General features: G+C 38.1%; 1 protein-coding gene across 6 annotated transcripts in view; it reads left to right on the top strand.

Moving 5' to 3' along the window:
* Nf1 (neurofibromin 1) overlaps positions 1–12,578 on the top strand; it is a 256,851-nt gene that overhangs the window by 43,191 nt on the left and 201,082 nt on the right. For all 6 annotated transcript variants that reach the window (XM_048365042.1, XM_048365038.1, XM_048365039.1 and 3 more), the window contains exons 2-5: positions 1,420–1,563; positions 2,688–2,771; positions 7,706–7,896; positions 11,403–11,509. In XM_048365042.1, coding sequence (XP_048220999.1) covers positions 1,420–1,563; positions 2,688–2,771; positions 7,706–7,896; positions 11,403–11,509 — 526 coding nt within the window. The remainder of the gene's footprint in view (positions 1–1,419; positions 1,564–2,687; positions 2,772–7,705; positions 7,897–11,402; positions 11,510–12,578) is intronic.

The raw sequence follows: 12,578 nt of genomic DNA on the forward strand, positions 1-12,578 counted from the left end.
TTAAGCCACATTCCCAGCTCCCCCTCTTGTTCTTAAGACTTGTTTCTTCTTTGTACTTACACCTCATCACCTTTCTAACTTTAAGTGGTTCTTATATGTGTGTTTTAGAAGCTTTGTGGGGAAGCCTTGCCCCCTCATTTTCATGGAGATGTCTGTCAGTTTGTGGTTTTACTAGTCTGGTTTCTCTTCTTTCTTTGGGGAAGACTTGGGTAGTTTCATGAGCTGTATTGTAGCTGTTTTCCAAAATCCCCCTATAACATTATGTAATATATAGCTTCTGTTCTATCTTCTCTATACCCTAAAAATGCTCCCCTTTTATTTAGTGTTTCTTTACTGTTTAATTACCTATTATTGTTGTAGCAAACTTGGCTATACCACTTGTTCTTTCTACCTTTATACTAGGACAATTTTCAAATGGTGAAAGTTGAACTTAGGTAAGTTGGTTGGTAGGATTTCACAGGAAACTTACTAGAGTTCTCTGTTAACACTAGCAAGATCTAATACTAACAGTAAATATGTGTGTGATGCTTTTTTTTTTTTTTTGCCAGTCCTGGCCTTGGACTCAAGGCTTGAGCACTGTCCCTGGCTTCTTTTTGCTCAAGGCTAGCACTCTTCCACTTGAGCCAAAGTGCCACTTCTGGCCTTTTCTGTATATGTGGTGCTGAGGGATCGAACCCAGGGCTTCATGTATATAGGGCAAGCACTCTACCACTAGGCCATATTCCCAGCTCTGTGTGTGTGTGTGTGTTAATTAAAAAATAGAGTACTATATTTGAACAGAGTACAGATGAATTCTTTTTTTTTTCCCCTAAGAAATGAATTTCTAGGCAGTATGACTTCTTAACCCATTCTGTGATTTCTCCCCCAGGATATATTTTCCTGTGAAGTGTATCAGTTGTTCTGGTGCTCCCTCATTGAGTAGCTGAAAGTGGTTATCTTACTTGAGTCAGTCTTAACCTCCCTGCTTTCCTCTGCACAACTGACTTAGCTCTGTTTCTGTAAGTTATCATTTTCTCATGAGCCTGGATGCTGTTTCTGAGCTCAAGATTAGTGTTCTACCACTTGAGCCACAGCTCCATTTCCAGGTTTTTGGTAGTTAATTGGAGTTAAGATTCTCATAGACATTTCCTGCCTGGGCTGGCTTTGAATCACAATCCTCAGATCTTTGCCTCTTGAGTAGCAAGGATTACAGACATGAGCCACTGGCATCTGGCTGGCTAAATATTTAATTTTGTAGATATTTATGAATTATAGTAGGAAAACTGCAAAATTTGAAAAGTGCTATTATGTTGAACATTGGAGCTTGAGAAACAAAAGTTACTGTGGTTGATAGCTTTCCTAAGATGACATGACTTTCAGTAAATTAAATTGTCTTTAGTAATTTGAAAAGGTAAACTCTTAACTTTTTTTTCCTCTCAGCTCCCAATAAAAACAGGACAACAGAACACACATACCAAAGTCAGCACTGAGCACAATAAGGAATGTCTAATCAATATTTCCAAATACAAGTTTTCCTTGGTTATAAGTGGTCTCACTACTATCTTAAAGAATGTTAACACCATGGTGAGTATTTGGATTACTGCTTTTTTTTTTGTTTATTTGCTTTATTTTGTTTTAGAAGTATGAGAGCATTATATTTTGAAATACAGGAAATAATTTCCTATGGATTTTAGGTGGAATGATTTTATCCTATTTTATGAATGAGACTAAGTGTAACTGTAAACTTTCCTTTCAGTTTTATATTCTTCCCCTTAGAAGCCTCTCTTATTCATGGTACAGTTTCCCATTCCATTGTTTCCATGACTTTTTTTCCCTTCCTACCCAGGCTAGCTTCAAACCATGATTCTTAGACTTTAGCCTCATTTCTAAGTAGCTAGGATTACAAGTGTGAACTCTCAGAGTCATGCCTATGAGTAGGATTTTACACATATAAATATGTAGCCATGTTTCTAGATATAGTGAAATATTTTTATATTTGAGGCCTTCTTCAAAAGAAAAACATATGTTTTGGCCTGGCATTTATTTAGTGCTTATTGAATAAATTAGATTGTGGAAACCATTGTCTTTTGGTAGTAAGTGGATAGAGTGTCATACATTGGGTAGTAAATGCTTAAAAAAATACACTGATTGGTATAGTACAATTTTGTCTTTGTAAGAATTAAGGCTTCGGGACTGGGAATATGGCCTAGTGGCAAGAGTGCTTGCCTCATATACACGAAGCCCTGGGTTTGATTTCTCAGCGCCACAAATAGAGAAAAGACCAGAAGTGGTGCTGTGGCTCAAGTGGCAGAGTGCCAGCTGTGAGCAAAACGAAGCCAGAGACAGTGCTCAGGCCCTGAGTTCAAGCCCCAGGACTGAAAAAGAAAAAAAGGCTTCAGTTTTGCATAATGAGAATGTTAAAATCTTTAAATCATAGGTATTTTTGAAACATAAACCAAAGCAATATATTTTGTTATTATAGAGATAATGAGTGGCAGATTATAATGAATGATTCCATTTTTTTTTCGTAATTTATTTTGTGAGGATTAAGGTAAAATAAAAAATAGTAGGTTTAGATATAGTATAATCTAGATAATAAAGTGGAAGGTTATTGATTTTCCTTGTTTTTTAGTGCCTCACTTTTCAGATATTTGCTGAATGTATAGAGAGTGATAACCAAGTTTTGTGTTCTGACTATCTTTTTGTAGAGGATATTTGGAGAAGCTGCTGAAAAAAATTTGTATCTCTCTCAGTTAATTATATTGGATACACTGGAAAAATGTCTTGCTGGGGTAAGTAAATCCTATTTTTTTTTTTATTCTGACACTGGGGCTTGAGATCAGGGCCATGTGTTTTCTCTTGCTTTTTTTTTTTTTTTTTTTTTCCTTTTGGGGTTTGAACTCAGGGCCTGGATGCTGTCCCTAGACTTTTTGCTCAAGGCTAGCGTTCTACCATTTGAGCCATAGTTCTATTTCAATCGGAAATGAGTTTCATGGAGTCTGCCCAGGCTGGCTTCAAACTGCGATCCTCAGATCTGTTTCCAGAGTAGTTAGGATTAGAGGCATGAGCCACCTGTGCCTGGCTGGCTTTTTTGTTTAAGCGTGGTACTACTGGAGCCATGCCCCAACTTCCAGCATTTTGCTGGTTAATTGGAGATAAAAGTTTTGATAATTTGTCTATTTCCTCTGTCTGGGCTGTCTCTGACCCATGATCCTCAGATCTCAACTTCCTTAGTAGCCAGGATTCTAGAGGAGAGGCAGTCCTGTTTGGCTTAGAAAATATTTTTGTGATTTAATCACTTTTAGTTTTAATTAACTTCTCATATTTTTGTTAAGCCTGTGGCATTGCAGAATTATGGAAGAAGACTAAGAATAATTTTATTTTTGTTTCTGTATAAATATGATTTTTAGCATACTATTATTCAGCTTTTTATAAAAAGTTCCTTGAAAATTAAACTTATACTATTGGGACTAAATAGGACTTGAACATTGATTTTGTGTAAATATGAACAATATAACAGGTATGTGGAGTAGTTGAGTACCAAATAGTGTTTTTCCAGGTTTCTTCTAAGAACTCAGTGTTTTTCTTTTCTTTTTTTTTTTTTTTGGGCCAGTCCTGGGCCTTGGACTCAGGGCCTGAGCACTGTCCCTGGCTTCTTCCCACTCAAGGCTAGCACTCTGCCACTTGAGCCACAGCGCCGCTTCTGGCCGTTTTCTGTATATGTGGTGCTGGGGAATCGAACCCAGGGCCTCGTGTATCCGAGGCAGGCACTCTTGCCACTAGGCTATATCCCCAGCCCCTCAGTGTTTTTCTATGGTGAGTTAAATTGAACTTTTTCATAAAGGCTTCGGTTGTACAAAGCAAAAATATTTCTAATCTTCAGTAACTTCACTTCTTACAGAACATTGATAGTTTATATAAATATATGAATTAAATACCTCTATTGGGTCTATTCTGCATATATTGGAATTAGGTTCTGTCTTCATTTGGCACAAAATGCAGAAGTTTGTTTTTACTTAGAATTACTTTTCTTGTATATATTGAAGATTTTTAAAATAATTTTTAGTTTTTACTTGTTATTGCAAGGGTGATGTGCAGAGGGATTACAGTTACATAAGCCAGGTAAAGAGTACGTTTCATTTTGAACAATGTCACTTCTTCCCTCATATTCTCCCAGATTTTTCCCCTCCCATCTCTACCCACAAGTTGTACAGTTCATTTTCGGCAGTGTCTAGTGAGTGCCACTGCTGCATTTGTTCACTCTTGGTCCCTCCATTTCTGTGTCCCTCTTATTTCCACTTTCTGGAGTTCATTTTGATAAATATTATTTTATATGATCAGAGGCATATAGGCATTTTAATGCCTTTGTATTCCTCACATGTTTCAGATCTCTTTAGTAAACCTTGAACCAAAGAGGTGTTAAGAGATGCTAATGTGTGAGGGCTGATTGGTTGTGTGGCCAAAAAGAAAGTAATTATATTCGTGCAAATGTCTTAATTGTCAAGCCAGGAAAACTAAGCATATTCTCTTAAACTCTTACTGAGCTTGGCTATGTTCCAAAATTGTGGAACAGTGTTTATATGGAACACTTAAATTGAGGATGAGCTAATTGTTTTAGCTTGGTTTCTTCTGTTAATTTACAATCTTCTACTGTTCACTTGTGAAATGGAGTGAAAGAATAAAAGCATTGGTATTGGAAGGTGGACAGTTTTACACCTTTGAAACAATTCTTTACGGCACTCATTATTTTGGAATTACCAGTATATCATCCATACCCAGGATTAAATAGAGGTATGCTGGTTTATTACTTTTTCAGTTTCTACAGCATATACACTGGTAGTTTAGAAGAAATGGTAGCTGCATATGGGCAGATAATTATTGATATTGACCCTTGTCTGATGTAATATTCTTTGGATATAATTGAATGGTAATGCTAATAAGTGGTCTTGTATAACTTGTACTGTGTGTGTGTCTGTATCACTGTTGAGTTTTACTATTGGAAATGTCTTAACTTTTAAGTTCAGCTAAGGATTATGCCCAGGGTTATACATAATACTCAGCAAACACTCTTCCACTGAGCTATCCATAGACCTGTATCACTTAAATTTTTTTTCAATATTATAATTTAAAAGTAATATTCATATTATGGAACAGTTGATAGGCTTTCTTCTATGATTTTATGGCTTTCTTTTGATTTTCATTTAATTAATTTTATACTTTTCTTCCTTTTTATTTTTTGCTAGTCCTGGGGCTTGGACTCAGGGCCTGAACACTGCTCCTGGCTTCTTTTTGCTCAGGGCTAGCACTCTATCACTTGATCCACAGCGCCACTTCTGGCTTTTTCTATATATGTGGTGCTGAGGAGTCAAATCCAGGGCTTCATGTATGGGAGGCAAGCACTCTACCACTAGGCCATATTCCCAGCCCCCACTTTTCTTTTCTAACCTAACAGTAACTTGTGTTTTGTTAATGTTTGAATCTCATATTTAGATGAAATTAGAGATTTAAGAACATAGTGTATGCGTTTATCATAGTGTATCATAGCTAAGTAGAGTACTTATCAATATCATGATTAAAACTTTTTAGTCAGAGGAAAGCTACTTTATACCATTACTATTAAAAATACTAAATAATTGGGCTGGGGACATAGCCTAGTGGCAAGAGTGCCTGCCTCGGATACACGAGGCCCTAGGTTCGATTCCCCAGCACCACATATACAGAAAACGGCCAGAAGCGGCGCTGTGGCTCAAGTGGCAGAGTGCTAGCCTTGAGTGGGAAGAAGCCAGGGACAGTGCTCAGGCCCTGAGTCCAAGGCCCAGGACTGGCCAAAAAAAAAACCAAAACTAAATAATTGCTTGATTTTTTTTATTTACTTATTTGGGTTAGTTTCAATATCTGATTTGTTTGGTTAACCTGTAAGAAATGAGAAATCCTAACAAACATGACATTTTTTTCTTCCCAATCCTGGGGCTTGAACTCAGGGCCTGAACACTGTCCCTGGCTTTTTTTGCTCAAGGCTAGCACTCTGCCACTTGAGCCACAGCACTACTTCTGGCCTTTTCTTTTTTTTTTTTGGCCAGTCCTGGGGCCTGGACTCAGGGCCTGAGCACTGTCCCTGGCTTCTTTTTGCTCAAGGCTAGCACTCTGCCACCTGAGCCACAGCGCCACTTCTGGCCGTTTTCTGTATATGTGGTGCTGGGGAATCGAACCCAGGGCCTCATGTATACGAGGCGAGCACTCTTGCCACTAGGCCATATCCCCAGCCCCACTTCTGGCCTTTTCTATATAAGTGGTGCTGAGAAATTGTACCCAGGGCTTCATGTATTTGAGGCAAGCACTCTTGCCACAAGGTCATATTCCCAGCCCCACATGACAGGTTTTTGAGAAATATCCATATACTCTTTTTGTATTTCTGTGTATTTATATAGGAAAGCACTTGGATTGCAGTTACAGAATAGGATGTAAAACACAATTATACAAAATATTTTGTGCTTTGCCAATCTGCTCAATATTATCAAAATTGTTAATCCATATATGGATATCAAAATCATGATAGCTAGATGAAATAGTAATATGAAACAGCTTCTCTTAAGGAATACTTATTTGGAGGCTTGTTATTTACAAAATAAACAAAGTAGAGATCAAAATCAACCCTGGGTGAGTGTTGGTGGCTCACGCCTGTAAACATAGATACTCCGGAGGCTGAGATCTAAGGATTACGGTTTGAAGCCAGCCTGGACAGGAAAGTCTGTGAGACTCTCATCTTCAGTAATACTCAGAAAAAGTCAGAAGTGGCACTGTGGCTCAAGTGCTAGCCTTGAGAAAAAATATCTCAGGGACAGCACCTAGGCTCTGAGTTCAAGCCTCAAGACTGGTACAATCCCCCTACCCCCCAAAAAACCCAACAAAACACCAAAGTTGGTGACATGAAACTTGTTATCATGAACAAGAGGCCACTTGGGACTATACTGAATTACTTAAAACATTTGACATTAATCAGATCCCACCATTAGGCTTAAATTTCTGCCTACAGAGAGTATAGTAGCTAGAATTAGTTAAAAAAAAAAACCTCAATAGTGGGGCTGGGAATATGGCATAGTGGCAAGAGTACTCGCCTTGTATACATGAAGCCCTGGGTTCGATTCCCCAGCACCACATATATAGAAAACGTCCAGAAGTGGTGCTGTGGCTCAAGTGGCAGAGTGCTAGCCTTGAGCAAAAAGAAGCCAGGGACAGTACTCAGGCCTTGAGTCCAAGGCCCAGGACTGGCAAAATAAATAAATAAAATTAAAAAAAAAAAAAAAAACAACCTCAATAGTATGTGTCAATCTGCAGGATATAATTAGATGTTGAGACAAATGACATAATGTACTCATCAGTGAATAAGAATACAATTTATTTAGAACTCACAACATATTGGAGATTTTCAGAAAGGAAAGGTCTCATTAAAAAAGCAAGGAAGCAGAACTTGGGTAGATACTAAGGATGAGGTGGGGGCTGGACTTGAATTATAGTTACAGGATGAAAGATGAAACTACCTTTATTAGACCATCTATAGATAGATTTAGCAAATATGATGAAATGTTAATAATTGTTGGATGTAGGTGATAGCCATATAGGTGTTCATTATTCTATTTCAGCTCCTCTGTATGCTTGAAAATATTAGTAATAGCAAACGTTCACAGGTAAAACAAGTTTTAGAATTATGAAATGATTTCTTTTTTAGCAACCAAAAGACACAATGAGATTAGATGAAACCATGTTGGTCAAGCAGTTGCTGCCAGAAATCTGCCATTTTCTTCACACCTGTCGAGAAGGAAACCAGCATGCAGCTGAACTTCGGAATTCTGCCTCTGGGGTTTTATTTTCTCTCAGCTGCAACAACTTCAATGCAGTCTTCAGTCGCATTTCTACCAGGTTAGTGTGTAAATGACATAAGATTAGTAAAATAATAGAAATTTCTTTTGTCTATATAAAAATAAAAAGTTAAACAAATGACCTAACTACATTTTTATTCTTTATTTTGTCAGTTCTGGGGCTTGAACTCAGGGCCTGGGTACTGTTCCTGAGCCTCTTAGTGCTCAAGGCTAGCACTCTACCACTTGAGCCACAGTGCACTTCTGGCTTTTTCTGTTTATGTACGGAGGAATTGAGCCCAGGGCTCATGCATGCTAGGCAAGCACTCTACCACTTAGCTACATTCCCAGCCTCCCTCACCTGGATTTTAATAGAAATTTTATACATTAAGGTCTTTGAAATTTCCATTATTTAATATGATATTGATGAATAGTGTTATAAACTTGAAGGTCTAAATTTTAGGAAAAGAAGTCTTCCACAGCCAGGCCTCTTTCTTTTTTCTTTTTTCCCCCTTTAGTACTAAGGATTGAATTTGGGGCTTTCATGAACATGCTCTACCACTGAGCTGTATACCCACCTGAGTTCTTTTAAATTCTATGCATGAATGTTTTCTTCTTTTTGCAGTGCTGGAATGAACCTGGAGTCTTGTACATTCTATACTTCATCATCTCCCCTATCCTTGTTTTTTTTGTCCAGTCCTGGGGCTTGGATTCAGGGCCTGAGCACTGTCCCTGGCTTCTTTTTTTGCTCTGCCACTTGAGCCACAGCGTCACTTCTGGCCGTTTTCTTTATTTTGTGGTGCTGGGGAATTGAACCCAGGCCTTCGTGTATACGAGGCAAGCACTCTTGCCACTAGGCCCTATCCCCAGCCCTTGATTTTGTATTTTTGACACATTCCTTTAAATTGCTCAGTCAGGTGGATAGTTGGTAAGAGTAGCTGAGAATTTTAATCTCACAGCTGTGACATTATTAAGATCTTATTAGAGGATGCTAAATTACTAAAACAAGAAAAATCCTTAAGCATTGTTGAAGTACAAGGAAGTGATTACAAAGTAGAATACTCTATAAAGTAGACTGTGTTTTAGGTGTTTATAAGAATCACATTTATTACAAACAGTTTATACTGTGCTGTTTTATTCTCAGTGGTTAATTGGTGATGGGTCTCATAGACTTTCCTGTCCTGATTGGCATCAAACTGTGATCCTCAGATCTCAGTCTCCTGAGTAGCTAGGATTGTAGGTGAGCCACCAGCAACTAGAGATACCAAAAGTTTTGTTCACTGGAATTCTTTTTATTTCCTGAATCTAGTCTACTGTTAGCAGAATAGGAGTTAAGCGTCCAAAGTTTCATTGGCTTTAGGGGACAGACTGTTTAGAAATGAGAGTATGTGTTTCAGACAACTCCATTTGCCTTTTCATGTCTTTCAAGTGTCAGAAATGAGAGTTGATGCTTTTAGAGGACTACTTACTTAGAAGACAATTATACTATTTTAATTGAGGGGAGTCCTCGTGTGACTATTTCTGGTGTAGCATTAGATACTAAAAATATTTGAGTGACTTGAATGACAATTATTTCTGTAAATTGATTGTATTTTTCATATATAATGAATTAATATGAAAAAGCTTTCAGCTTCACCATTCTCTGTCACATGTTTTACTTAATGTTTGTTTTTTATAGTTTTATTTTCTTTTTTTTCCCTGAGCTGAGGACCAAACTTGGGGCCTTACGCTTGCCAGGCAGGCACTGTTCTGCTGAGCTAAATCCCCAGCCCCTGTTTTTTAGATTAGGATGTACCCATCTGTCTTTCCGAATTTCTGGATCAAACCTAGGTCATTTCACATGTGCTTTACTACTGAATTACATCCCTAGCCCTAAGATTGATTTTTCTTTTGCCAGTCCTGGGGCTTGGACTCAGGGCCTGAGCACTGTCCCTGGCTTCTTTTTGCTCAAGGCTAGCACTCTGCCACTTGAGCCACAGCACCACTTCCGGCTTTTCCTGTATATGTGGTGCTGAGGAATTGAACCCAGGCTTCATGTACACAAGGCAAGCACTCTACCACTAGGCCATATTCCCAGCCCCTAAGATTGAGTTTTATATTTTTGTCTTTTATTTTATTTTATTTTATTTTGCCTTTTATCTTATTGAGGACAGCAAAGTGCTAAATTGTCCATTTAAATTGTGTGTGTGTGTGTGTTTGTGTTTGTGTTTTAACGATTTACAATGCTGGGGATGAAATCCAGGGCCTTGTATGTTAAATTATGGTTCTTGAATAAGATTTTTCCTTTGTTGTTTACATTATTATAATGAATATGTGGAGAATGAATGAGGCTTGACTCATTTTTCGTATGAATTGTTATCATAACAACTGTGAAAGATTACCCAGAGCTTCTGTTTTTCAGTGTTACTACATGGATTCTTAGTTACTGTATGTTTTTTAGTTCTTTTTTTTTGCCAGTCCTGGGGACTGGACTCAGGGCCTGAGCACTGTCCCTGGCTTCTTTTTGCTCAAGGCTAACACTCTGCCACTGAGCCACAGCGCCACCTCTGGCCGTTTTCTGTATATGTGGTGCTGGGGAATTGAACCCAGGGCCTCTTGTATACGAGGCAAGCGCTCTTGCCACTAGGCCATATCCCCAGCCCCTGTTTTTTAGTTCTTATAGATATAATTCTTGTGATGTTCAAATTTACCTACTTTCTTGAGCTCTTGGGCCTAGATGCTGTTCCTGAGTTCTTCAGCTCAAGGCTAGTGCTCTACCACTTGAGCCACAGTGCCAGTTCCAATTTTCTGGTGTTTGATTGGAGATAAGAGTCTCATGGACTTTTCTGCCCAGGCAGACTTTGAACTGCGATCTTCGGATCTCAGCCTCCTGAGTAGTTAGGATTACAGGTGTGAGCCACTGGCATCTGACTCTCCCACTTTTTGACAGTTGGGAGTACATTTAAGTGCATACCCTTATCATTTTTTATGTGACTATGGCAGTTCCTATTGCCTTGTTTTCAAGCTCAAGGTAACCTAGGCTCATTTTGAACTTCTGCCTTCATCTTGGAATGAAGTAATTTTACCAAAGTGCCCTGGGTAATTGTGAGGAATAAATTGAGACATCTTACCCTTACAAATGTTATTTTTAAATCATGTCCTTTGAATTAGTTATATCCTTTAGGCCTTTATAAGAAACAACCATTTATTTTCGTATGTGTCTGTACTTTTATAAACTTTTCATTGCAGTTAAGAATTGTCAGAATTGGGGGCTGGGAATATGGCCTAGTGGTAGAGTGCTTGCCCTCGTATAAATGAAGCCCTGGGTTCTATTCCTCAGCACCACATATATAGAAAAAGCCAGAAGTGGTGCTGTGGCTCAAGTGGTAGAGTGCTAGCCTTGAGCAAAAAGAAGCCAGGGACAGTACTCAGGGCCTGAGTTCAAGTCCCAGAACTAGCAATAATAAATAAATTAATTAAAATTAAAATAAATAAATTAAAATTAAAATAAAAAAAAAGAATTGTCAGAGTTGTGGAATATCCTAAGACTTAAATCAATGAAGAAGTATTTTGTTTTTTACTTTTCAGGTTACAGGAATTGACTGTTTGTTCAGAAGACAATGTTGATGTCCATGATATAGAATTGTTGCAGTATATTAATGTGGATTGTGCAAAACTGAAACGACTTTTGAAGGGTAATTATAACTGTATATAATCACTGTGGGTCAAAAATCAGTATTATGACCTGCATGCTAGTAGCTGTTGCCTCTTATCCTAGGTGTTTGGAGGCTGAGGTTGGATGTATTATAGTTTGAAGCCAGCCCAAAAAAGGGCAGAAAAAAAATTGAAACCCATTTTACCCAGTCTTGTTCTTTGTGGGTCACACCTGTTTTAGAAGCCTAAAACATGTGGATCAAGATTTGAGTGTGTTGAAGAGTAGAAAGTAAGACCCTATCTCAAACATGAGCACAAAAAAGCATTAGAGGTGTGTTTCCATAGTATAAGGCCTGCCTAGCAAATGAGAGATCTCCAGCCCAAACCTTAGTTCCACAGAAACAAACATAGCCAAATAACAACAGAAACAGTAGTATGAATGTACTGATTGTATCCAGCTAGAACATCAGAGAGGATTTTGTTCTGCAAATCTTTTTATGGGATGTTCAGTAATGTATATGCTTCACTAATTTCTGAATCTTTAAAAATAAAAGAGAAAAAAGTGAATATCTTAGATCATGGCAATGCAATCCATGTTTTTCTGCTACAATTTAAAGTTTTTATTTTTAAAGTTAGCACAGATTTAATTTTACCCCCAAATGTGTTTCCCAGACTTCCTCAGCTATAATTCTTCCTTTTTACCCCCTCCCCCTTGCAGTACTAAGGTTTGAACTCAGGTTCTTGAACTTGTTTGGCTTGCTTATTCAGCTTGTGTTCTTACATCTTGTCATACTTCCAACCTGCTTCCTTGCTGGTTATTTTAGAAATAGAGTATTTGGACTTTTCTGCTCCAGCTGGCCTGTGTAATTCTCTTGACTACAGGGAGAGCCACTGGTGCCAGGAAGAGCCTATATATATATATATATATTTTTTTTTTTTTGAGTGGGGTGAGGGCTATACCAGGGCTTATAAAGTAGGGCCTTATACTTGTTTGGCTTGCTTACTTGGCAAGCTCTTTTTTTTTGGCTTGTCCTTGGCTCACTCTTTACCTCTTGAACCACTTTTTTTTTTTTTTTTTTTTTTTGGCCAGTCCTGGGGCTTGAACTCAGG

This window comes from Perognathus longimembris, chromosome 17 (assembly GCF_023159225.1).
Source record: "Perognathus longimembris pacificus isolate PPM17 chromosome 17, ASM2315922v1, whole genome shotgun sequence".
In the NCBI taxonomy this organism is placed as follows: Eukaryota; Metazoa; Chordata; class Mammalia; order Rodentia; family Heteromyidae; genus Perognathus; species Perognathus longimembris.